Here is a 26,109-nt window from a genome sequence, read left to right as displayed (position 1 = left end):
AGAGCTGGCTAAACACTGAAGCTACAGTGTCCACCACATGCAGAGCTGGTTAAACACTGAAGTTACAGTGTCCACCACATGCAGAGCTGGCTAAACACTGAAGCTACAGTGTCCACCACATGCAGAGCTGGCTAAACACTGAAGCTACAGTGTCCACCACATGCTGAGCTGGCTAAACACTGAAGCTACAGTGTCCACCACATGCAGAGCTGGCTAAACACTGAAGCTACAGTGTCCACCACATGCAGAGCTAGCTAAACACTGAAGCTACAGTGTCCACCACATGCAGAGCTGGCTAAACACTGAAGCTACAGTGTCCACCACATGCTGAGCTGGCTAAACACTGAAGCTACAGTGTCCACCACATGCAGAGCTGACTAAACACTGAAGCTACAGAAAGGTTTACAGACCCATGCAGAGCTGGCTAAACACTGAAGCTACAGAAAGGTTTACAGACCCATGCAGAGCTGGCTAAACACTGAAGCTACAGAAAGGTTTACAGACCCATGCAGAGCTGGCTAAACACTGAAGCTACAGAAAGGTTTCCAGACCCATGCAGAGCTGACTAAACACTGAAGCTACAGAAAGGTTTACAGACCCATGCAGAGCTGGCTAAACACTGAAGCTACAGAAAGGTTTACAGACCCATGCAGAGCTGGCTAAACACTGAAGCTACAGAAAGGTTTACAGACCCATGCAGAGCTGGCTAAACACTGAAGCTACAGAAAGGTTTACAGACCCATGCAGAGCTGACTAAACACTGAAGCTACAGAAAGGTTTACAGACCCATGCAGAGCTGGCTAAACACTGAAGCTACAGAAAGGTTTACAGACCCATGCAGAGCTGGCTAAACACTGAAGCTACAGAAAGGTTTACAGACCCATGCAGAGCTGGCTAAACACTGAAGCTACAGAAAGGTTTACAGACCCATGCAGAGCTGGCTAAACACTCTTTCTCCAAAGTTTTGAAGATGTGGATGTTAGATGTGTCTTGTCTCCTCTTCAGGCATTTAATGTGATAAACGGAGGTTCTCATGCCGGCAACAAACTGGCCATGCAAGAGTTCATGGTTCTCCCTGTTGGAGCTGAATCTTTCAAGTGAGAAATCCCCTCTAAATTAAAAATATAACATATTGATGTTTTGTCTTTGACGACCTTGTGATGACCTTGTCCTCCTCTGCTCCGTGTCTCAGAGAGGCGTTGAGGATAGGATCGGAGCTCTACCACACACTGAAGGGAGTGATCCAGGAGAAATACGGACAGGATGCCACCAATGTGGGTGACGAGGGAGGATTTGCTCCCAACATCCTGGAGAACAGTGAAGGTGAGGGACTTCAGATTGTCAGATCTATCATGATGTTCTGTTATCGTGTCAGTAAAATGCTCATATTCATCCTACATTCATGGCTTTATGAAAGATTTACAGTGTTGTTTACTGAGTAAAAATTCTGTTAATTTACTCCGTAGCTGATTTGGTTATTAGCCATCAACAATATTTATACAGATTTAAACACACACATCACACAAGAAAGAACAGGAAGAATATCAAACTACCTCTGAAGGTGAGTCAGCACAGGAGACATGGCCTTGACATCTTCATCAAGGCCAATCAGAACCTGACGACAGTGAGTCTGTCGTCTCACCTCATAGAGTAGAAAGAGTTTCTTTAACCCTTCATGTTCCTCAAACAAAACTCCTAATACCAATACCAATACTACCCAACATAATTGGTGCCCCGTGTGAGGTCATCAATAACCCCAAACTGAGCATGTTTGTTATCAAGGGAAAGTGAATCAGTTCTTTGTCATTGTGTCTTCTCACCTGACGTCTCCGATTCGTCCTCAGCTCTGGACCTGCTGCAGACGGCTATCGAGAAGGCTGGCTTCACAGAGAAGGTGGTGGTCGGGATGGATGTGGCCGCCTCCGAGTTTTACCGTGACGGGAAATACGACCTGGACTTTAAATCTCCTCCAGATTCAGACAGACACATCTCTGGAGAGGAGCTGGCCGACATCTACCAAGACTTCGTCAACAACTACCCAGGTGGGTTTTTCGGTTCTTTTAGTCGATCACAGAAAAGGACTTTCATTTCAAACTTAAGTGATGTTTTCTCCGTGCCAGTGGTGTCCATCGAGGACCCGTTCGACCAGGACGACTGGGAGGCCTGGTCCCGTCTGACGGCGCAGGTGGGGATCCAGGTTGTGGGTGACGACCTGACGGTGACCAACCCCAAGAGGATAGAGAAGGCTGCAGAGGAGCGAGCCTGCAACTGTCTGCTGCTCAAAGTCAACCAGATCGGCTCGGTCACCGAGGCCATCCAGGCGTACGTCTGCTTTAAAGATTGTTCCAGCTTTTTGAGGGAGGGGGGAACTGTGCCAAGAGTTTATCAGTGAGCCTCTAAATGTCATGCTCCTCAATACAAAGCATATCACTTCATTTTTTCCGCCTTCAAAATAAAAGTCCCTCTTTGGCCAGATTCAAAATAAAAGCGCCACATTTTAGTATGTCCACCTTCAAAATAAAAGCACCACATGTTGTAAAGTTTAAAAGAGAAAACTACAATTCACCGAACAGACATGTAAATATTTTTTTTTTAAGTTTTATTTTTGGCCTTTTTGCCTTTATTTGAGACAGTGGACAGAGTCGGAAAGGGGGAGAGAGAGCGGGGAGAGACATGCGGGAAATAGGCACACAGGCCGGACGCGAACCCGGGCCGCCCGCTCGCGAGGACTGAGCCTCAATACATGGGGTCGCGCGCACTGCCGCTGTGCCACCGGCGACAGACATGTAAATATTTTGATTGATTCAGTGTGGACAGCGAGCGTAGGCGATGAGCAAGCTGATTGGACACGGTGTAACCTGCCTTAACAGAACACTCGGTGTGCTTTGTGAATTAAACGTTGTTTTGACTCGTTTACACAGGTGTAGCTCGCGCTGAAGCCACGCAATCCTTCTTTAAATCAGGACGAACAACAACATAAAAGATGTCCGCCTCCGGGCCAGCAAGTGAACTTGACCTTGCCAAAGAAGATGAAGGTCGTCCATCATAGCCCTCAGAGAGCGCTAGCAGCCCAGTCAGTCACATGCTAACACACACACACACACACACACACACACACACACACACACACACACACACACACACACACACACACACACACACACACACACACACACACACACACACACACACACACACACACACACACACACACACACACACACACACACACACACACACACACACACAAAGACAGCATGATGTTCGTCACATTACTCATTACCTGTCGGCCATGTTGACCTTGTTTCAGAGATGAGGACCTTTACAGAAGATTAATGAAGGACAGGAAGTGACAGGATGAAGATTAGCTGTCAATCAAATGGAGCGATTCAGCTCTCATAAAACAGTGTGTGTGTTTTTAGTCTTAAACACACACAGTGAGGCCGGGTCACAGCAGCAGGAGGCTGTCAGCGAAGATGAAGCCATAACAAACCACGATGACAGGAAAGGAAACAGAACCGGCTCAAAGCCTGACCCTGCTGTTACAGAGAGTTCACAGCCAGAATTCATCTGAGCACGATTATGTGAAGTTCACATTGTGCACCGTGACCACAGGTGGGGTTAGGCTGAGAGAAGAGAGGATGAAGGTTTAAAGTCAGAAACAGAGCTGTTTCCATCTTTTCAATCTTCATGTGACATCGCTGATCCAGCACAGTGAGCGGGATTTGGGTCAAACACACACACCTTCTTCTTGTTTCCAATCTAGGAAACAGAATATTATGCAACCAGTGCATGACACAGCGCTCTCTCTGATGGCACTCACTGAACAACACACACCTGTGGGAACAATCCACAGACCTCTGTGAATGTACGGATCTTTAACAAACATGGAGGATGATGGACGTGGTCTGTAGGCTGCCTCGAGAACAACTGAAGTGCCTCTAATACCCTTCCCATGTGCTGTGTTTGCTAACCCTAACCCTAAATGAAGAGGATGAAGATATAAAACAGTCGATCTACGCTCGTGTCTCGTTCTCTCAGGTGTAAACTGGCTCAGGCGAACGGTTGGGGTGTGATGGTTAGCCATCGCTCCGGAGAGACGGAGGACACCTTCATCGCTGACCTGGTCGTCGGCCTCTGCACAGGACAGGTACGTGGTGTACCTGTCCACACAGGGCAGCTTGAGCCTTATATAGCCCTTTTCATAATGTTTGATGTCTGTGTGCTGCAGATTAAGACTGGCGCCCCCTGCAGATCTGAGCGGCTCGCCAAGTACAACCAGCTCATGAGGTCAGTATGAATCCAGGACTGCACCGTAACATCACATGTGAACCTTGACCCCTGCGCTCAGACATCTGTCAGCCTCATGTCCAGGAGACTCACCGTTAGCATATCAAAGAGCGTCACAATAAACCCATAAAACACTGAATGAGTACAAAACAATAACACAATAATAAAGTCTCATTCTCCGTTAACATGGAGCTCTATGAGCACTGACTCACTGTTGGAGGCAGCCTCAAGTGGACACTCAGGGAACTGCAACACAGGGCTAACTGACGAGACAGGAGAGAGCAGGTGTCACAATATGAGTCCAAGGAGGAGGAGCAGAGGGAGGAGGAGGAGGTGGAGGAGCAGAGGGAGGAGGAGGAGGAGGAGAGGGAGGAGGAGGAGGAGGAAGAAGAGGAGGAGAGGGAGGAGGAGGAGGGGAGGAGGAGAGGGAGGAGGAAGAGGAGGAGGAGGGATCAGCTCAGCATTGTAATCCCATTGCTCTGCTGAGGAGGCGCAGGAGGAGGAGGAGGAGGAGGGAAGAGGCTTACAGGAGCTTTAAGCAGCGATAAACACTAATCAGTGCAGACACACACACACACACACACACACACACACACACACACACACACACAGAGCTGAGTAAAGTGATACTACAGCATGTTGTCACACTGACAGTGTCAGGAGATGTTTTATTGACAGATTTAATCTGCAGGGAGCGACGCAGGATTCAGTGTTAGCTTCATTATGAACATGTGGGCGCGTTATGCGTTAGCTGCTAACTGTCCTGAACTGGACTCACTGCTGTTTGCTCCGTTTAAAATGAAGTGAATCAAAGAAAAGAAGTGTGGCTAACGTTAGCATTGCTAACAACACTAGCCTTCAGTCGTCGTTGCAGTCTAACGTTAGCATGCCTGAGATACAGGTGCGTACACATCACGCCGACATTTAACTTTGTCTTCATTTTAAAGATCAACATGCTGTCAAAGTGTGACGCCATTCTTCCACTTCCTGTTGTTTACTTCCAGGTCATAGGTCACAGCATTAGGCCAATGGCACCACGCTGTTTAATATTCAAATGCTAATGTTTGGTGTTCAAATACGGCGCCTGACGGGAATGGCTCATTTTCAGAGCAAGCCTCTTGTGGTCAGTCGAGGAACTGCAGTTTGAGCTTCTCTCTTCCTCTCTCTTGCCTCTGCAGGATCGAGGAGGAGCTTGGTGACCAGGCACGCTTTGCAGGCCATAACTTCAGGAACCCGAGCGCTCTGTGAGGCTGACGGACACATGAATGACACACACACGCACGCACACACACACACACACACACACACACACACACACACACACACACACACACACACACACAGAGCCATGTACAGTGAATGATTACTCGACACACAGGAGCTACAGAGCCAAGCAAAAAAATATAATATTAATAAAATTCATTATGCACTGGACTTGTAGGTAGGGAGGTGATGCTGTATGTATGTATGCACACACACACACACACACACACACACACACACACACACACACACACACACACACACACACACACACACACACACACACACACACACACACACACACACACACACACACACACACACACACACACACACACACACACACACACACACACACACACACACACACACACTCTTCGAGTACGCAGATGCCCACGCAGGGGAACACCTTAAAAATGTCACAAGCCAGACATGCACTGTTACAGTAGTTTTAAAGGGTTCATGTACAGGTTAGTACGTAGAGATAGAGTAACATAGAGTGAGTATGATGATGAGAAACACACAAACAGCTGCTTCAGGGACTGAGTGACAAACAACACACACACACACACACCTGAACACATGCACACTCAGCTGTGTGGCACTGACAGACCTGCACTCCCCCCCCCCCCCCCCCCCCCCCCCCCCCCGTCGTGTCCGTCTCTTAGTTTCTAACCCGCTCTGGTGTGATTCATGCTTGAAGTCCCGCCTTCAGAAAAGAAGAAGAAGAGTTGCTTCACTCCTTCTGTTCCTCCTGAACGTCTTTAGATTAGTTGTGTCCCAAAAACAAGAAGAGAATAAAACTGAACGCTCGTCATTGAAAAGATGTGAAATAAAAGTATTTAATAATTTCAATCACAGCTCATGTCTCGTCTCTTTTGTTGGCTTTGGTTCATGTCTAGTTCACTGTTTTTTTTTTACTACAACAAACAAAAACAAGGAGAGAGCGCAGTGATGTCACTGTTTCAGCATCAAGCCATCAAGTGTTCGATCAGTCGCACACGCTTTTATCCAAAGAGACCAACTCCACACAGGAGCTGACAGGAAGTGACCACAGGGGCTGACAGGAAGTGACCACAGGAGCTGACAGGAAGTGACCACAGGAGCCGACAGGAAGTGACCACAGGAGCCGACAGGAAGTGACCACAGGAGCCGACAGGAAGTGACCACAGGAGCTGACAGGAAGTGACCACAGGAGCCGACAGGAAGTGACCACAGGAGCCGACAGGAAGTGACCACAGGAGCCGACAGGAAGTGGCCACAGGAGCCGACAGGAAGTGACCACAGGAGCTGACAGGAAGTGACCACAGGAGCCGACAGGAAGTGACCACAGGAGCTGACAGGAAGTGACCAGAGGAGCTGACAGGAAGTGACCAGAGGTGCAGTATGAAACAATCATGCCTGATGTTAAACTGCCTTATTCAGATCATTTCTTCTTAAATCTGACACATTGTTCCTTTATCACAGAAGAAAGCGGGCAAGAGGAAGAAAGCAGCAGCTCGTTGTGGTTGACATGTTGGTCAGTCATGAAGTCTGAGAAACAGAAACTCAACATCTCTCTTGTTTCCATTCTTTATTCAGGAAGTTGGTCAAGCGTGTGTGACATCACAGCAGTAAGGTCTATTCTGACTCCGCCCTCTCAGCAGAACGTCTCAAACATGAAGAACAAAGAGCGACTCGGGCTGACTGATCCTCATTTCACACTGATCGTGGTGGTCACTTATTGACTGTGAGAGACTCCTCCCACCCCGCGCACCCCGCAAGATCGCAAAGCTTCTCTGAAGCGTCAGTCAGCCCGCTCCGCTCAACCACGGTGACCGAAGGACGGGGTGTGCTACTATCGTCACCATGGAGACAGTGTGTGTGTGTGTGTGTGTGTGTGTGTGTGCGTGCTTCTATCGTCACCATGGAGACGTGTGTGTGTGTGTGTGTGTGTGTGTGCGTGCTTCTATCGTCACCATGGAGACAGTGTGTGTGTGTGTGTGTGTGTGCGCTTCTATCGTCACCATGGAGACGTGTGTGTGTGTTTTTCGTCTTCGTGGAGTCATCTTCGGTGTCTCTTATGCTTGAGCGTTGATGATGTCAACAAACTCTGCTTTCAGAGAAGCTCCGCCCACCAGGAAGCCGTCCAAGTCGTCCTGAGACGCCAGCTCTCTGCAGTTTGCTGCCGTCACAGAACCTGCAGGTCAAAGGTCAGACACCAAGTGGTCAGGTCAGTTTTTAATGTTCATTAAACGTGTTTCAGGGTGAAGACGTTTCTGTGTCAACGGCAAAACAGAGATTTGTTGTTGTATGGTCACGCTGATGTGTGACGTCATCATGTCCTTTAATTGACATGAGATTAGTGCGATGGCAAACGTAACCAAACTAGCACTGATGCTAACGTTGCTAACCGGACTTTAAAATTCAGACAGACAGAGACGTCACTCTCTACCCGACGCTGAGGGAAAACCGCTCTCTCACCTCCGTAGATGATGCGCACAGAGTCCGCCACTTCGTCCGACACGTTGGCTCTGAGCCACGCCCTCAACTTCTCATGGACCTCCTGAGCCTAGAGACACACACAAGTTGGAGTTAGGGTCACAAGAGTATTATGTGTGTGTGTGTGTGTGTGTGTGTGTGTGTGTGTGTGTGTGTGTGTGTGTGTGTGCGCAGGAAACAGATACAGGTGTGTGGGAGGTGCTACCTGTTCAGGTGTAGCTGTCTTGCCTGTGCCAATGGCCCACACAGGCTCGTACGCCAGCACCACTTTCCCCCAGTCCTTCACGCTGTCTACACACACACACACACACACACACACACACACACACACACACACACACACACACACACACACACACACACACACACACACACACACGCACGCACACACACATGAACATGAGTGCAACTATCTCCAGGATGTTTGAAAGAAGACGTTTCCTCCGCTCACCTGCGATCACCTGCGTCTGGTTGTAGACGATTTCTTCCGTGGTGCCCGCCTCCCGCTCCTCCAGCTTCTCCCCGATGCAGGCGATCACGCCCAGCCCGCTCTCCAGAGCGTGAGCCACCTGACAAAAGAAAACATGTGTGATGAGCTGGGGATGGACAGAGCCAAAAAGAACAACACACACTTGATGAGGTGTCTCACCTTCTGACCAATCAGCTCGTCACTCTCACCAAAAACATGACGGCGCTCAGAGTGTCCCAGGATCACCCAGTCGACCCCGCAGTCCTTAATCATGTCCGGACTGGAGGGAGAAGAAACTCGTTACAGACCTCATCATATTATCCTCGGGATTCTAAAAACGTGGATTTCCAAGGGCGGTACCTGATTTCTCCCGTAAACGCTCCCTTCGCCACCTTGTAACAGTTCTGAGCAGCCACCCCGATCCGTGGATCCAGACTGGACCGGGCGAAGTCCAGGTAGATGGAGGGAGCCCCGCACACCACCTCTGAAACACAAGTCTACATGTTGGTACTGAAGAAGACCTGACTGAGAGTGGATGCTCACACAGCTCTGTATGGGGTGGACACTGTAGCTTCAGTGTTTAGCCAGCTCTGCATGTAGAGACACTGTAGCTTCAGTGTTTAGCCAGCTCTGCATGTGGTGGACACTGTAGCTTCAGTGTTTAGCCAGCTCTGCATGTGGTGGACACTGTAGCTTCAGTGTTTAGCCAGCTCTGCATGTGGTGGACACTGTAGCTTCAGTGTTTAGCCAGCTCTGCATGTGGTGGACACTGTAGCTTCAGTGTTTAGCCAGCTCTGCATGTAGAGACACTGTAGCTTCAGTGTTTAGCCAGCTCTGCATGTAGAGACACTGTAGCTTCAGTGTTTAGCCAGCTCTGCATGTAGAGACACTGTAGCTTCAGTGTTTAGCCAGCTCTGCATGTAGAGACACTGTAGCTTCAGTGTTTAGCCAGCTCTGCATGTGGTGGACACTGTAGCTTCAGTGTTTAGCCAGCTCTGCATGTGGTGGACACTGTAGCTTCAGTGTTTAGCCAGCTCTGCATGTGGTGGACACTGTAGCTTCAGTGTTTAGCCAGCTCTGCATGTAGAGACACTGTAGCTTCAGTGTTTAGCCAGCTCTGCATGGGTCTGTAAAGCTTTCTGCGTTCTAACCTCTCTCCATGTTTCAAAAGCACAGGACATACTGGCTGCTGCAAAAGCTTCAACACAGCATGTTCCCGTCATCATCACAGAGGAAGAGAGCAGCTCTCTGATTGGCTGATTGATCTCAGAGGAAGAGAGCAGCTCTCTGATTGGTTCTTTAAATGTTCAAGTCTTTATTTCGCTAAATGATATATTTAGTGTCATTGAATGAAGCAAACTTCCGCAGAGGACCGGAAGAATAATTACCTGTGAGGAGGATAAAACAAACTACGTCAGAGCGCTTACGTAACGCATCCTAATGACGTCACCTCAATGTCACCGTGTCATCTGCGCTGCAGCATCTTCGTGTTTGTGAGTTTCCTCTGGTACCGGTCACTTTGACTGACGGGACTAACAGATGCATGAATATATGAAGAGAGTTACCGGTGTGCTGGTCCAGACCGGCGGAGTTCAGGGTCCGGATCAGCTCTCCCAGACTCTCCCTGCTTCCGTTCATCTTCCAGTTTCCTCCCACGAAGAACCTGCGGAGCGTCATGGCCGGCTGAGGGTGGCGGAGACCCGGAGAGGAGAGACGAGGAGGTCCGGGGGGGCGGGCTCAGACTGCAGGAGCAGGTGTGTACTTCACGGGCTGTGGGAAATATGTGAACACGGTAAACACTCGTTCGTGTTTGTGTTCATGGAAGTCAAACAGCGTCATGAAGCATTAGCGCCACCTGCTGGTGTGGCTGATTGATGGACTTTATTTGGACACTAGGTGGTGATATTCTGTGGGTTCATACATCAGCAGTAGTTCTTATGGTATACAAACACGTGAATATGAATACAAATGTTATTTATTGTATTTGAATCTTTCATTATGCACTTCAGGTTGCAGATTCACAACTGGCAGCTGGAAATTAGCTGCAAAAGCTAAAGCTGCTTTTTTGAGGTAAAAGTGGGTTGTCCACCAAAAAAACTCAAACTAAACTAATCTCAGCAATAATCACTTCATATCATCGTCACTGTTTGTATGCTTCTTCTTCTTCTGCAATAAACAGAAACACGTCACACGGTGTCTGTTTATTTCAGGATGTTAAAACCTTCCCTTCACCTGTGGTTTCATGACTGACACGCTCCTGGTCCATCATGTTTCATGACTGACACGCTCCTGGTCCATCATGTTTCATGACTGACACGCTCCTGGTCCATCATGTTTCATGACTGACACGCTCCTGGTCCATCATGTTTCATGAAACAGCCACCAAGGACATTAAAAACGGTGATTCTGGCTTCAGCTGTGCAACCACTGGTTTTATAACTCACCTGATATATTCTTCATGTGTGTGAACAGGATGCATGCTCGTGCTGCAATCAGCGGCATGTCATGTCTGGATTTTGGTCTTTTATCAGACCGGGTGCAGCAGCCCAGAGGTCATGGAGGTGAAGACTTCAGTCTCCAGGGCTGCTTTATTCAGCACCTCAAATTAGCTCTTTGAAATGTTTTCATCTTTGAAATACTTTTAAAGGCGCAGTCCGTAACCTGGTCACCAGTCCAGTACCTTCAAAGCCCCGCCTACCTTCTCTGGTCCAATCAGATCCAGAGCATTCAGGAGCAGAATCTAAAGTTAGAAGGAGGACATACTGGCTGCTGCATTGTTGTCAGAGAAGCTTCAACACAGCAGGTTTCCTTCATGATCACACAGGAAGAGAGCAGCTCTCTGATTGGTCCGTTGACCTTGCATATAAAACCAGTCTCTCTTTGGGTTGGAGAGTGTTCTGCTTTGTGACACAGTGGAGATTGTGACCTGCTTCAAACTCCTTCATGTGTAAATCATTTGACACACACAAACAGCCAGGCTCCAACATGGTGTATATGCAGAATTCTATGTTTATTAGAAAGATTGTCAACAAACATTTGGTCTTTTTACAGAGGAACTGCACAAGTGTAAAAGTCCTACAAAATGCAGCTGAACCCAGGGGAGTAAAATACACTTTACAGGTGTTTACAGAGGGACGGCCTGGCTGTACCTTGAACCTTCTCTAACCAGCGGATTCTTGCGCAGACGGGGGAAACAGTGGCAGCCATCTTGGATCAAAGTCTGCCTGTTGTTAGCAGTGGAACCAAAATGGCAGCTCTACTGTATACACACATACAGAATACTCTGGATGTGTGCAGCCGCAAAAATAGAATAAAAATAAAGACACTGTACATGAACTCTCCAAGCTAACGTGTTAAACTATAAAATACAAATCATTTACATAACCATCTAAATAAGTGCAGGGCTCTTTTACAGGTCCAAGATCTGAAAGACAATAAAAATAAATCTGTAAAGCTACAGTCTTATTTTCAATATTCACGTCTCCTCTCTCTTTTTAGTGTCAAAAATCTAAACGTGTTTACGTGACATTCTCGTAAGAGCTTCTTCCCTGCGCGGTTATCAGTTTGAATAATGTGCTATTTCTTATTTTTTTTATCTCTTCGCGTTTAAATGGTCTCGACAACAATAAAACTCTCCTGCACATACAGCGGGATGCATCGTGCTCCGTTTACCTGATGCCATTTATACAACGTGACTCACTCGCAGCCTCTCAATATTTGCATACATGACTGAGGAAGAAGAGTAAAGGGAGAGGAAGAGAAGGAGATCTGGGCTCAAATATATGCACCTATTATCCTCCACCCTCACTTCATTCCCTGCGTCATCTTCTCCTTCCTATCTTCACCCTTTTCCTCATCTTCCTCTCCTCTTCCTCCTCTTCCTCCTCCTAGTGTTTTGTTCCTCCGCAGGGACGCCTCAATTCCACAGTTTGAGGAAGCTGTCCCAGGATCCTGTGCAGACGCCCATACCATCCTCAGGGACGCCGGTGCAGCTCACCCTGTTGTCATGGCCGGACAGCACACCTGAGGAGGGGAGGAGGTGAGGAGAGGAGGAGAGGAGGAGGGGAGGAGGTGAGGAGAGCAGGAGGTGAGGAGAGGAGGAGGTGAGGAGAGGAGGAGGGGAGGAGGTGAGGAGAGGAGGAGGTGAGGAGGGGAGGAGGTGAGGAGAGGGAAAAAGGGGACGAAATGCAAAAGAAGGGAAGATGAAAAAGCAAGAAATAAACGGAAAAGGTTACGTTTAAAAAAAAGATGGAACATCATTCAGATTTAGGACGAACAGACTTCTCTCTGTTGGAATCACAGACTGTTTATACTAATGTTTGAAGCCTGAATTATGTCCCCCATCTGTTCCTGCAGGGGGCGCTGGAGCGTCTTTATACGCTGTCTCAGGCTAACTTTGAGTCAAGCTAACGACAGGCTGAGAGCTGAGGCGGGTTTTAAGCCTCCTGACAAACCGTTACACGGCGCCCACCTGTCAATCAGCTCAGCTACACGCCTTATTGTGAATAACTCTGATCCTTCATCCAATCAAAACTGCTGAGTCATCAAAACATTCCCCCCGTACAGTGTGTGTGGATGGAGACATGAGCTAATCACACCTGTAGAGTAAATACGTGATAACTGAAGAGTTTTTATAACGACCACTCTGAGACCTCTCCGTGCCATCAATCACCTGCCTGCTTCTGATTGGTACATGGTCAAGGAGAGGTGGGGTAAGACGGACCGGCGTGACCACTTTACGCCTGCTTCCGTATTTGTGCTATTACAGGCACCATAAACCCATTTATGAATTATAAATGAAGTTGTTTACTGGCACATTGAGTCTGTAGCGGAGGGGTTGCATTCCTGTATTAGAAGTTAACGTGACAAACTGTCTCTGTACGGAAAGCTGCTATTCTCCACTCACCGACTTTCTCTCCCTTCAGTGAGTCCCAGATGTGGCAGTTGAAGTCGTCATATCCTGCAAAAATGAGTCGGCCTGAGTTGGATAGAGCCAAAGACGTGACGCCAGCGTTGAGGCTGGTGTCCTGGTAACCGATCACCTCCTGGTCAGAGCGCAGGTCATACATCTTGCAGCTGCAGTCGTCCGAGCCTGTGACAATGGCGTTTCCATTGGGGAAGAACTGAAGAGGGGAGAGAAGGAGACAGCCTCATGTTTAACTGATCAATAGAATTCATCATCAGGGAGAGAAAAATACCATTAGGTAGTAACAGAGGGGTAACAGAGGGGTAACAGAGGAGTAACAGAGGGGTAACAGAGGGGTAACAGAGGGGTAACAGAGGAGTAACAGAGGAGTAACAGAGGAGTAACAGAGGGGTAACAGAGGAGTAACAGAGGAGTAACAGAGGGGTTACAGAGGAGTAACAGAGGGGTAACAGAGGGGTAACAGAGGGGTTACAGAGGGGTAACAGAGGGGTAACAGAGGAGTAACAGAGGAGTAACAGAGGGGTAACAGGGGTAACAGAGGAGTAACAGAGGTAGTAACAGAGGTAGTAACAGAGGTAGTAACAGAGGGGTAACAGAGGGGTTACAGAGGGGTAACAGAGGGGTTACAGAGGAGTAACAGAGGTAGTAACAGAGGGGTTACAGAGGGGTAACAGAGGAGTAACAGAGGTAGTAACAGAGGTAGTAACAGAGGGGTTACAGAGGGGTAACAGAGGAGTAACAGAGGAGTAACAGAGGTAGTAACAGAGGTAGTAACAGAGGGGTAACAGAGGGGTAACAGAGGAGTAACAGAGGTAGTAACAGAGGGGTAACAGAGGGGTTACAGAGGAGTAACAGAGGTAGTAACAGAGGGGTTACAGAGGAGTAACAGAGGAGTAACAGAGGGGTAACAGAGGGGTAACAGAGGAGTAACAGAGGTAGTAACAGAGGTAGTAACAGAGGGGTTACAGAGGGGTAACAGAGGTAGTAACAGAGGTAGTAACAGAGGGGTAACAGAGGAGTAACAGAGGTAGTAACAGAGGAGTAACAGAGGAGTAACAGAGGAGTAACAGAGGTAGTAACAGAGGGGTTACAGAGGGGTAACAGAGGTAGTAACAGAGGTAGTAACAGAGGGGTAACCGAGGGGTAACAGAGGAGTAACAGAGGTAGTAACAGAGGGGTTACAGAGGGGTAACAGAGGTAGTAACAGAGGGGTAACAGAGGTAGTAACAGAGGGGTAACAGAGGTAGTAACAGAGGTAGTAACAGAGGGGTAACAGAGGAGTAACAGAGGTAGTAACAGAGGGGTAACAGAGGTAGTAACAGAGGGGTAACAGAGGTAGTAACAGAGGGGTAACAGAGGAGTAACAGAGGGGTAACAGAGGAGTAACAGAGGTAGTAACAGAGGGGTAACAGAGGGGTAACAGAGGGGTAACAGAGGAGTAACAGAGGGGTAACAGAGGGGTAACAGAGGAGTAACAGAAGTAGTAACAAAGGTAGTAACAGAGGTGGTAACAGAGGGGTAACAGAGGGGTAACAGAGGAGTAACAAAGGTAGTAACAGAGGGGTAACAGAGGAGTAACAAAGGTAGTAACAGAGGAGTAACAAAGGTAGTAACAGAGGTAGTAACAGAGGTAGTAACAGAGGGGTAACAGAGACAATATGTAATGCTGAAACCAGTATGGCGGTTGAGTGTGGCTATGTTTGCTTTTGTGCGTCTGTATTATTGTCTGTGTGTTTGTGTGTGTGTGTGTGTGTGTGTTTTGCTTACATTGATGGCATTGATGTCGCTGGTGTGTCCAGAAAAGGTCTGCTTGCAGGTCCCTTCCCTCAGGTCCCAAAGCTTGGCCAGAGAGTCGCAGGCTCCAGAGATGAAGGTGTTCATGTCAGCAGACAGAGCCAGAGACATGCAGTCCCCGATGTGGTTGGTGAAGATGATCTTCTGCTTTCCGGTCTCCAGATCCCACAGGCAGCTGAAGGAGAGGAGTGAAGGTCCATGTTTAAACGAGGCGACAGAGGGAGACATAAATCATCAAGGGAGCGATCACAAGATTAAGAGTGATTGTTCTACTAAATATGAATCAGGTGTAACAGAGGTAGTAACAGAGGTAGTAACAGAGGTAGTAACAGAAGTAGTAACAGAGGTAGTGACAGAGGTAGTAACAGAGGTAGTAACAGAGGTAGTAACAGAAGTAGTAACAGAGGTAGTGACAGAGGTAGTAACATAGGTAGTAACAGAGGTAGTAACAGAGGTAGTAACAGAAGTAGTGACAGAGGTAGTAACAGAGGTAGTAACAGAGGTAGTAACAGAAGTAGTAACAGAGGTAGTAACAGAAGTAGTAACAGAGGTGTAACAGAGGTAGTGACAGAGGTAGTGACAGAGGTAGTGACAGAGGTAGTGACAGAGGTAGTAACAGAAGTAGTAACAGAGGTGTAACAGAAGTAGTAACAGAGGTAGTAAAAGAGGTAGTAAAAGAGGTGTAACAGAAGTAGTAACAGAGGTAGTAACAGAGGTAGTAAAAGAGGTAGTGACAGAGGTAGTGACAGAGGTAGTGACAGAGGTAGTAACAGAGGTAGTAACAGAAGTAGTAACAGAGGTAGTAACAGAGGTAGTAAAAGAGGTAGTGACAGAGGTAGTGACAGAGGTAGTGACAGAGGTAGTAACAGAGGTAGTAAAAGAGGTAGTGACAGAGGTAGTGACAGAGGTAGTAACAGAGGTAGTAAAAGAGGTAGTGACAGAGGTAGTGACAGAGGTAGTAACAGAGGTAGTAAAAGAGGTAGTGACAGAGGTAGTGACAGAGGTAGTGACAGAGGTAGTGACAGAAGTAGTAACATAGGTAGTAACAGAGGTAGTAACAGAAGTAGTAACATAGGTAGTAACAGAGGTAGTAACAGAGGTAGTAACAGAGGTGTAACAGAGGTAGTTAAAAAAATATGAATGAGGTTTCTTTTTGGGCATGTCTTTTGTGTTCTGGGAGCTGCTGAACATCCTTAAATTGTTTTTACAACAATCACTAAAAAGACAATAGATATCCTGATAGCCTTCTAACTCACCAGGTGGTGTCGCCAGAGGCTGTCAGGATCTCAGAGTCGCTGAGGAAACGGGCGCAGGACAGATAACCTGAGCAGAAGAGAAACACAAACAGTTTGAACCGTGACGTCAGATTCTTTTCAGCCCTCTTGGAGGCGTTATGGTTCTGGCGAGCATGGTGGTCACCTGTGTGTGCGTCCAGCTCCCTGAGGGTCTTGGGGCTGGCAGCCTTGATGTTGTACACCGTGCACATGTTGTCCAGACCACCGCTGGCCACCAGGTTACCAGAGGGGGCGAAGGCGACACTCATCACCCAGGCTGACTTCAGTGGCACGGCCACCAACTGGAGACGAGAAACCGTACAGTGTGTGTCAAAGCAGAGTTCACCAGCGGAAAGATCGACATGCACCTCGACATCAGTGATTGACAACATTTTAAACTGCAGCCATGGTGACTTCATTCTGATGGCGTGGAAACAAAGGTCAAAACATCACTTGATTCTTAACTCATCACTGAAATCCGGGCTAAGCTAGTTATTCCAGGATAAGACGCTCCAGCAGGAAGGGCAAACTAAGTCGACCAATCACAGACTCTGTTGAACTTCAAAACAGATTAGATAGATAGATAGATGGATGGATGGATGGATGGATGGATGGATGGATGGATGGATGGATGGATGGATGGATGGATGGATGGATGGATGGATGGATGGATAGATAGATAGATAGATAGATAGATAGATAGATAGATAGATAGATAGATAGATAGATAGATAGATAGATAGATAGATTGATTGATGGACACGAGATCAAACATTAAAGGACTCTTTGTGCTTACTCCTCTGGCTTCTTCTAGTTCTGAAGGTTTGGTCCTGTGTCCTGTTAATTCCTCCCTAAAATCCACCAAAACAACCCGGATCACAGAGCAAGTTTCATTTTAGTTTACTTTGCCCATCATTCGAAACGTTCTTCCCACCTGAACCACATTCAGGAGTCATCGAAACATCATAAAGAAACGTAAAAGCAAGCACCCTCTAACTCTAACGTGTCTCTACTCTCCAAACACCCCGATGAGGAGAACAGTCCATCCTCTCCGTCTTCTGCCTGCTCAAACAGGCCGTTTGGAGATGTTCCCTCTATGACATCACAAAGGGCAGTAGCCCCTCCCCCAGGTGGGTGACACTCCCACAGCTAGGTGTTTGTTCTACCCTCTGAGTCTGCCTTCTCACCGTAAACAATAGGACATGGAGCCAGAAAGCAGCGAGTACACCCGAGCCCTTCCAGAGAGGGGGCGTGGTCAGACACAGCTCATTTACATATTTAAAGCTACAGACACAGAAACAGCCTGTTCTGAGCAGGGCTGAAATAGAGGGGGTTATAGACATGATCAAATACAGGATCAGAGTGGATTTACAACAACACACTTCACACACATGATGAAGAGGAGCGAGGACACTGATTTCACCTGAAGAGGAGGAGAGACCTTTAAAAATGATTGGATGAAGTTAGACTCGTTAGTCACGGTTCGTTTTGTTTGGCTGAGTTGACAATGATCTCACCTTGTTTCCTGTGAAGGTGTCCCAGATGAGCAGTTTACCGTCCTGTGATGCACTCACCATTTGCCTGTGAGACAGAGAACAGAGACGCTCAGCTTCAAGAGGAAGTTGATGTGACAGAAGAGCTGCAGTGAATTGCTTCCTCGGGAGACCTGCTATAAATGCCTTTCATATCGTATCAGTGATCCTCGAAGGTAAAGGTGAACAGTGGCTGAATGCTAACCTTAGCTGCAGCTAAGGAGCTTATATTTGTGTCTCCAGAGTTTGAGTTTCATCATCTGTGAACTTTCTTTCTTTGAAACAAAAACAGTCGCTGATATTGGCACGACTTCATCCTGGAGCATCACAAGAAGACAACGACAACATTCGAGCTTCCCACCCCGAGCCTGATGTCATGACAACATGGCCGCCATGCTTTAATGTCTTCACATGAAACGTGTGTATTACTTAACTGTTACTAACATTGGGTTTACAAAATAGAAAAAAAACACATCCGTGACCGTCTCCGTACTTCCTGCCTGTATTAATTGTCGATTGTAGCCTCACACCCTGACCAGACGTCACAGTAACATGGCCGCTGTGAGAACACAGTCTGGTTAAGTTTCCATGTCCTCTCCCGGCCTTACTTCCTGCTCGCCCTCGTGTCACTGAAAAAACATTCTAACTTATATTAAGTCCATAAGGTGGCGAACATGGTCGCTCATGACGGACCCGCTCATAGACAACTCTTTTATCTGGATAGAGGAACTTCTGCAGCTTCCAAAAGTCTCCATAGCTTCAAAATATTTAGGGCCCAGTCCCTTCTCCTCGCCCTGCACGTTTAGCTTCTGAAGGCGTGCTCGCCCTGCATGTTTAGCCGATGAAGGCGTGCTCACCCTGCACGTTTAGACTCTGAAGGCGTGCTCGCCCTGCACGGTTAGACTCTGAAGGCGTGCTCGCCCTGCACGTTTAGCCTATGAAGGCGTGCTCGCCCTGCATGTTTAGCCTATGAAGGCGTGCTCGCCCTGCACGTTTAGCCTCTGAGGGCGTGCTCGCCCTGCATGTTTAGCCTCTGAAGGCGTGCTCGCCCTGCACGTTTAGCCTCTGAAGGCGTGCTCGCCCTGCACGTTTAGCCTCTGAAGGCGTGCTCGCCCTGCACGTTTAGCCTCTGAAGGCGTGCTCGCCCTGCATGTTTAGCTTCTGAAGGCGTGCTCGCCCTGCATGTTTAGCCTCTGAAGGCGTGCTCACCCTGCACGTTTAGACTCTGAAGGCGTGCTCGCCCTGCACGGTTAGACTCTGAAGGCGTGCTCGCCCTGCACGTTTAGCCTATGAAGGCGTGCTCGCCCTGCATGTTTAGCCTATGAAGGCGTGCTCGCCCTGCATGTTTAGCCTATGAAGGCGTGCTCGCCCTGCACGTTTAGACTCTGAAGGCGTGCTCGCCCTGCACGGTTAGACTCTGAAGGCGTGCTCGCCCTGCACGTTTAGCCTATGAAGGCGTGCTCGCCCTGCATGTTTAGCTTCTGAAGGCGTGCTCGCCCTGCACGTTTAGCCTCTGAGGGCGTGCTCGCCCTGCATGTTTAGCCTCTGAAGGCGTGCTCACCCTGCACGTTTAGACTCTGAAGGCGTGCTCGCCCTGCACGGTTAGACTCTGAAGGCGTGCTCGCCCTGCACGTTTAGCCTATGAAGGCGTGCTCGCCCTGCATGTTTAGCCTATGAAGGCGTGCTCACCCTGCACGTTTAGCCTATGAAGGCGTGCTCGCCCTGCATGTTTAGCCTATGAAGGCGTGCTCGCCCTGCACGTTTAGCCTCTGAAGGCGTGCTCACCCTGCACGTTTAGCCTATGAAGGCGTGCTCGCCCTGCATGTTTAGCCTATGAAGGCGTGCTCGCCCTGCACGTTTAGCCTCTGAAGGCGTGCTCACCCTGCACGTTTAGCCTCTGAAGGCGTGCTCACCCTGCACGTTTAGCCTCTGAAGGCGTGCTCGCCCTGCATGTTTAGCCTATGAAGGCGTGCTCACCCTGCACGTTTAGCCTATGAAGGCGTGCTCGCCCTGCATGTTTAGCCTATGAAGGCGTGCTCGCCCTGCACGTTTAGCCTCTGAAGGCGTGCTCACCCTGCACGTTTAGCCTATGAAGGCGTGCTCGCCCTGCACGTTTAGCTTCTGAAGGCGTGCTCGCCCTGCATGTTTAGCTTCTGAAGGCGTGCTCGCCCTGCATGTTTAGCCTCTGAAGGCGTGCTCGCCCTGCATGTTTAGCTTCTGAAGGCGTGCTCGCCCTGCATGTTTAGCCTCTGAAGGCGTGCTCGCCCTGCATGTTTAGCTTCTGAAGGCGTGCTCGCCCTGCATGTTTAGCCTCTGAAGGCGTGCTCGCCCTGCATGTTTAGCCTCTGAAGGCGTGCTCGCCCTGCACGGTTAGCCTCTGAAGGCGTGCTCGCCCTGCATGTTTAGCTTCTGAAGGCGTGCTCGCCCTGCATGTTTAGCCTATGAAGGCGTGCTCGCCCTGCACGTTTAGACTCTGAAGGCGTGCTCGCCCTGCATGTTTAGCCTCTGAAGGCGTGCTCGCCCTGCACGTTTAGCCTCTGAAGGCGTGCTCGCCCTGCACGTTTAGCCTCTGAAGGCGTGCTCGCCCTGCATGTTTAGCCTCTGAAGGCGTACTCGCCCTGCACGTTTAGCCTCTGAAGGCGTGCTCGCCCTGCACGTTTAGCCTCTGAAGGCGTGCTCGCCCTGCACGTTTAGCCTCTGAAGGCGTGCTCGCCCTGCACGTTTAGCCTATGAAGGCGTGCTCGCCCTGCACGTTTAGCCTCTGAAGGCGTGCTCGCCCTGCACGTTTAGCCTCTGAAGGCGTGCTCGCCCTGCATGTTTAGCCTATGAAGGCGTGCTCGCCCTGCATGTTTAGCCTCTGAAGGCGTGCTCGCCCTGCACGTTTAGCCTCTGAAGGCGTGCTCGCCCTGCATGTTTAGCCTATGAAGGCGTGCTCGCCCTGCACGTTTAGCCTATGAAGGCGTGCTCGCCCTGCACGTTTAGCCTCTGAAGGCGTGCTCGCCCTGCACGTTTAGCCTATGAAGGCGTGCTCGCCCTGCACGTTTAGCCTATGAAGGCGTGCTCGCCCTGCACGGTTAGCCTATGAAGGCGTGCTCGCCCTGCACGTTTAGCCTATGAAGGCGTGCTCGCCCTGCATGTTTAGCCTATGAAGGCGTGCTCGCCCTGCATGTTTAGCCTATGAAGGCGTGCTCGCCCTGCACGTTTAGCCTATGAAGGCGTGCTCGCCCTGCATGTTTAGCCTATGAAGGCGTGCTCGCCCTGCACGTTTAGCCTCTGAAGGCGTGCTCGCCCTGCACGTTTAGCCTCTGAAGGCGTGCTCGCCCTGCACGTTTAGCCTATGAAGGCGTGCTCGCCCTGCATGTTTAGCCTCTGAGGGCGTGCTCGCCCTGCACGTTTAGCCTCTGAAGGCGTGCTCGCCCTGCACGTTTAGACTCTGAAGGCGTGCTCGCCCTGCACGTTTAGCTTCTGAAGGCGTGCTCGCCCTGCACGTTTAGCCTCTGAAGGCGTGCTCGCCCTGCACGTTTAGCCTCTGAAGGCGTGCTCGCCCTGCACGTTTAGCCTCTGAAGGCGTGCTCGCCCTGCACGTTTAGCTTCTGAAGGCGTGCTCGCCCTGCATGTTTAGCCTCTGAAGGCGTGCTCGCCCTACACGTTTAGCCTATGAAGGCGTGCTCGCCCTGCACGGTTAGACTCTGAAGGCGTGCTCGCCCTGCACGGTTAGACTCTGAAGGCGTGCTCGCCCTGCATGTTTAGCCTCTGAAGGCGTGCTCGCCCTGCACGTTTAGCCTCTGAAGGCGTGCTCGCCCTGCACGTTTAGCCTCTGAAGGCGTGCTCGCCCTGCACGTTTAGCCTATGAAGGCGTGCTCGCCCTGCACGTTTAGCTTCTGAAGGCGTGCTCGCCCTGCACGGTTAGACTCTGAAGGCGTGCTCGCCCTGCACGGTTAGCTTCTGAAGGCGTGCTCGCCCTGCACGGTTAGCCTCTGAAGGCGTGCTCGCCCTGCACGGTTAGCTTCTGAAGGCGTGCTCGCCCTGCACGGTTAGCTTCTGAAGGCGTGCTCGCCCTGCACGGTTAGCTTCTGAAGGCGTGCTCGCCCTGCACGGTTAGCTTCTGAAGGCGTGCTCGCCCTGCACGGTTAGCTTCTGAAGGCGTGCTCGCCCTGCACGGTTAGCTTCTGAAGGCGTGCTCGCCCTGCACGTTTAGCCTCTGAAGGCGTGCTCGCCCTGCACGGTTAGCTTCTGAAGGCGTGCTCGCCCTGCACGGTTAGCTTCTGAAGGCGTGCTCGCCCTGCACGGTTAGCTTCTGAAGGCGTGCTCGCCCTGCACGGTTAGCTTCTGAAGGCGTGCTCGCCCTGCACGGTTAGCTTCTGAAGGCGTGCTCTCAGTTTGAGGTCTCTGAGCATTCAATGATGATTACAGATGAAAAACAGAAGAACAGAGTCTCTCCCTCTCTCTCGGTTTGCCTTTAGTTTAAAAATGATGAAAGGTGTCGTATCGATGGCGGTCTCAAATGAAGGCTGAAGGAGGGAAACGTCAGACGTCTAATAGAATTGTTACGGTAATATGGATATTTCACAGCAGGACTTCCAACAAACATGAATGAATCAGCTGAAGTGTGGAGTTGTGGTTAACTTTGACAGTGTCGTGCCCACGACCACCGCTGTCATCATCATGCATGGCGTGCTCCGACCTCCACCTCAGAGGCGAGGACGGGTGGACGACAGGAACGTGACAATACAACGGAGAAATCCTGACAACTACACGTCACATCTTTAACTGTGATTTGCTGCAGCGTGTTAAGCCCCGCCCCCTCCTCCTCTCACCTGGAGTCAGCAGACCAGTGCAGGCTGTAGATTTTAGCCAGGTGACCCTTGAGTGTCTTCCTGAGTTTCAGCTGGACCCGGCCCACGGAGGCCACGCCCCCTGCTGCTCCTGACATGCTGCTGTCGTTCACAGCCTTACGGGCCGCCTGGTGGTCACACGGAGGAATGACATGAAGGCACAGAGATGAATTTCACTTTCAGTTATTGGCTGGTTAACTTGATGTTCTCAGAGCAGGTGACTCCTCTTTAAAAAGGTCAAAGGTCATGATTCAGCTCTCTTTAATAATATCAGAAAACGGTCAACATCATCATCTTGGCTTCTTTGCCTCTTATTGGTCGGATTCAAACCCACGCTGTAACTATAACCTCTGCGACAAAACGGCCAGGCCAGCAGCGCTCTACTGTTTCCCTTCTCAAAGTGAAAGTCATAAAACAATTTGACTGAACTCAAAGATTCTCTTCTTTTTATCTCAAACGTTTTCTTCTGATAGAAAACTGTAAATCTGCACATCCCTGAAAACCTGACGACGTGTTTGTGAGGAGCCGACAGAGCGGCTGGATCAGCAGATTATCGTCTGCTCACAGAGTCGACGACCTGCAGGATGCACTCACCTCGATCTGTGCACGGAGGCCATCGCACTCCTTTTTCAGTGCATCCATTTCAGCTTTCTCAGCTGCCATGGTGACGGTTGCTAGGCGATGTTAGTGACGGTGAAGGAAACTCAATCTGAAAGAGAAAGGTGAGATCGGTCAGTTCTGCAGGTTAAAGGAACGTTTGATCCTCCATAAAGAACATGGAGTCCAGAACAGGTCCACAGAGACCCATCACTCGCTGACCCTGATACGCTGATCTGGACCGCTTAGGTTGTTCTTACACCATCAAGTCTCGAGCAAAGATTAGACACATACCTGCCCTGAGCTTTAATCCCTCTCTAAACCAAAGTTGTAATACTGTTAGCTGCCATACTGGTCCAATTATGATGTAAAGGAAGGCAGAGACGAGCAGGAGGACGGGGAGGAGGCGGGGAAAAGGAGGGCAGCGTGAGGAGGCGGGGCAGGAGGACAGAGGACAGAAGGAAAGGACGGAAAAGGTTAAAGGAAGCAAAGAAGGAGTGTCATGCATGTCAGCATGTTACGTTAAACCACTGAAGGTCAAAGGTGAGATGTTTAAATGAACACTAGAATAAGTGATAAAGCAACTGGCCTTCCGGGGGGGGGGGGGGGGGGGGGGGGGGCGGTGCATGTCAATAATCAAGCAGTGAGTGTAAAAAGTGCCGGAGAGCGTCGTTGTTAGATGCCATGTGTGCTGCTTCACAATGCCCCCCCCCCACCCCCCCAGGAACCGCCTCATCAGTGATCAGAGAATATGACAGTCATCACTTTCTAGAATGATCCCGAGCGTCTCAGAGGTCGTCATGCTGCCCTGGAGTGAGGACACCTGACTGTAGAACAGCCGGAGAAACTCGACACACATTTTGATAGCTGCTGTTCGAGGTCAACGTTAAGGGAAGCTGATTGATTGTTCCTCATAAACTGCAGAGACGTTGCTTGGGAGTGTCATGGATTGCACTCACAGCAGAGGTGAAAGGTCAGGGTGAGGCCTACGTGCAGCTTGAACCCCAGACAGGATGCAGGCTGGAGGACATGGGAGGGGTGATGGCGGCGTTAGAGGGGGGTTGCTGCAGGGCTTAAAATCCCCGGCAGGAGATCTTAAGGGAAGCTTTACCGGTCAAATCTTCTGTCATCCGATTACTGACTGCTCTTTACCTCGGGATCAGAGGCAGGGGGAGGGAGGTGTGGACGCTGCGAGATGTGGAGGGTCAGTTTTAGTCAAATGTCAGCAGCTCCTCCTCGGCCCTGTTCTCTCATTATGAGCCAAATAATGCTACATAAGGATAAAGTCCTCCAACACTTTATCCATCTTCTCACCTTTGCACAGGCACAAAAACAACTCTCACCAAACATGATGCATGACAGCTGCACTCAGAGTCAGCTGGATGCAGAGATGTAGCTGCAAAACCTGAGGCCTGAACCAGAGCCCCCCCCCCCACCCCCCTCACCACCACCACCAGCAGGCCTACACCCTGTCTGGATGATGAGGCCTTCAGTGAGCTTACTGCGGCCTCACCTGAGGCACCAATCCTCTTTGGCAGCTTCCCCACAATCCAAAGATCACCTTCAAGGGGTTTAAGGAATCATCACACTGAATGCAGTCTGACAGGAGGCTGCTATATGCTCACTGTACAAGGAAACAAATGCAATATGACAAATGGACGCTTCAGTGTAAAAGGCTCATTTGCATTAAAAATGAAGGTATGATTTAAAAAAAGCAAAGAGAACCTCGGAGGAGAGCTCGTAACTCTGAGATCTCTGCAGCACGAGGAGCTCCTCCTACACACCTTCTCATCACTTCACTTTGTTGCATACTGAAGGAAAAACGTCCAAAAAGAAAAAATAACTCTGCTTCACTCTGAAGAAGTTTGACATGGTCAGATGATGCAGCGCCGCCACTTCCTGCTGCGGCTCTCCAACAGCAGAAGAAGAAGAAGCAGCACCTGGAGAGTTGAAGTTCAACAGTTAGAAGATAAAACACTCACTTTCTTCCACAGACGTGTGGTCCCTGCTCTTCTCCTGTCCCCGTGCAGCTCCTGCTTCCAGACACCTCTCGGCTCTGCGGCTCCCTTACAGCTTTTTTAGATTCCACAATCCTTGAGCTCACAACCTGCTCGCTGGCTCCTCCGACGCTCTCCCCCGGCAGACTGCTAGCAGCTTACTTGTGAAAAACTCTCTCTTTCTCTCTCCCTTCCTCCACAGTGAAGAACAGATGAGGATTGGAGGGGATGAAGGAGATAAGGGATGAAGGGATAAAGCTCAAAGATGGAAATAGAGAGGGAAGGAGCAGGAGAGAGAGAGAGACTGGGAGAGGGAGCACGGCGAGAGGCGGTAGGTAAACCGATTGGTCGGAGAAAATCAGGTTATGAGGTCAAAAGACAAGAGCAGGTGAAGAAATGAAAGAACAAGGCGAAAGGGGAGAGAGGCAACAGGTGGAGATGAAATGTGAGAATATGAGAGAGAGAGAGAAGAAATCAAAGCTGCTGCACAGAAAGGTACAAAGAGAGAGAGACACACAATGAGTGACGGACTCCTTCTTAAAGTCCTCGACAAGAAGCACACGGACACTTCCTGACTTTTCATTCATATTACTGTGTTTCAGGATTATTCTATTATTATTGGTACTATTGATGTTTCATGTGAGGATGCA

At 49.5% G+C, this 26,109-nt stretch overlaps 3 protein-coding genes across 4 annotated transcripts in view; 1 reads left to right on the top strand and 2 right to left on the bottom strand.

Annotated features, from left to right (window-relative positions):
* Nucleotides 1–6,413, top strand: part of eno2 (enolase 2) — a 9,042-nt gene extending 2,629 nt beyond the window's left edge. The window contains exons 6-12 of one of the 2 annotated variants that reach the window (XM_079368011.1): nucleotides 1,006–1,097; nucleotides 1,193–1,323; nucleotides 1,845–2,042; nucleotides 2,121–2,322; nucleotides 4,042–4,150; nucleotides 4,232–4,290; nucleotides 5,469–6,413. In XM_079368011.1, coding sequence (XP_079224137.1) covers nucleotides 1,006–1,097; nucleotides 1,193–1,323; nucleotides 1,845–2,042; nucleotides 2,121–2,322; nucleotides 4,042–4,150; nucleotides 4,232–4,290; nucleotides 5,469–5,538 — 861 coding nt within the window. In that variant the 3' untranslated portion in view covers nucleotides 5,539–6,413. Of the gene's footprint in view, nucleotides 1–1,005; nucleotides 1,098–1,192; nucleotides 1,324–1,844; nucleotides 2,323–4,041; nucleotides 4,151–4,231; nucleotides 4,291–5,468 lie in introns of both variants that reach the window. The other variant, XM_079368010.1, reaches the window with a different exon arrangement.
* A 698-nt stretch (nucleotides 6,414–7,111) lies between these two features.
* LOC306839368 (triosephosphate isomerase A) lies at nucleotides 7,112–10,336 on the bottom strand. Its single transcript, XM_079368020.1, has 7 exons — nucleotides 10,069–10,336; nucleotides 8,864–8,987; nucleotides 8,684–8,783; nucleotides 8,486–8,603; nucleotides 8,240–8,325; nucleotides 8,017–8,104; nucleotides 7,112–7,732 (listed from the first exon to the last, which is right to left on the bottom strand). The coding sequence occupies exons 1-7, from the start codon at nucleotides 10,178–10,180 to the stop codon at nucleotides 7,614–7,616; spliced, it is 747 nt and encodes a 248-aa protein (XP_079224146.1). The 5' UTR covers nucleotides 10,181–10,336; the 3' UTR covers nucleotides 7,112–7,613.
* A 1,153-nt stretch (nucleotides 10,337–11,489) lies between these two features.
* gnb3b (guanine nucleotide binding protein (G protein), beta polypeptide 3b) lies at nucleotides 11,490–26,059 on the bottom strand. The gene is made up of 9 exons (XM_079368171.1): nucleotides 25,445–26,059; nucleotides 23,460–23,574; nucleotides 22,848–22,993; nucleotides 18,016–18,079; nucleotides 16,644–16,800; nucleotides 16,481–16,547; nucleotides 15,198–15,399; nucleotides 13,410–13,626; nucleotides 11,490–12,526 (listed from the first exon to the last, which is right to left on the bottom strand). Exons 2-9 carry the CDS (start codon nucleotides 23,526–23,528, stop codon nucleotides 12,420–12,422), a joined length of 1,029 nt encoding a protein of 342 aa, XP_079224297.1. The 5' UTR covers nucleotides 23,529–23,574; nucleotides 25,445–26,059; the 3' UTR covers nucleotides 11,490–12,419.
* Nucleotides 26,060–26,109: the final 50 nt, after the last annotated feature.

This window comes from Symphodus melops (genome assembly GCF_947650265.1).
Source record: "Symphodus melops genome assembly, chromosome: 18".
Taxonomy (NCBI): domain Eukaryota; kingdom Metazoa; phylum Chordata; class Actinopteri; order Labriformes; family Labridae; genus Symphodus; species Symphodus melops.
Note: the sequence above shows the minus strand (reverse complement) of the source record. Positions and strands in the feature narration are given on the sequence as shown.

Coding starts and splice junctions, on each gene's coding strand:
- LOC306839368 (XM_079368020.1), bottom strand. CDS start 10,180: ATGACGCTCCGCAGGTTCTTCGTGGGAGGAAACTGGAAGATGAACGGA. Junction 8,326..8,485: donor CCAGACGCAGGTGATCGCAG/GTGAGCGGAGGA, acceptor GTGTGTGTGTAG/ACAGCGTGAAGGACTGGGGG. Junction 7,733..8,016: donor TGTGCGCATCATCTACGGAG/GTGAGAGAGCGG, acceptor TTTGACCTGCAG/GTTCTGTGACGGCAGCAAAC.
- gnb3b (XM_079368171.1), bottom strand. CDS start 23,528: ATGGCAGCTGAGAAAGCTGAAATGGATGCACTGAAAAAGGAGTGCGAT. Junction 22,994..23,459: donor GCCTCCGTGCACAGATCGAG/GTGAGTGCATCC, acceptor TGTGACCACCAG/GCGGCCCGTAAGGCTGTGAA. Junction 12,527..13,409: donor ACTGAAGGGAGAGAAAGTCG/GTGAGTGGAGAA, acceptor TCCCCTCCTCAG/GTGTGCTGTCCGGCCATGAC.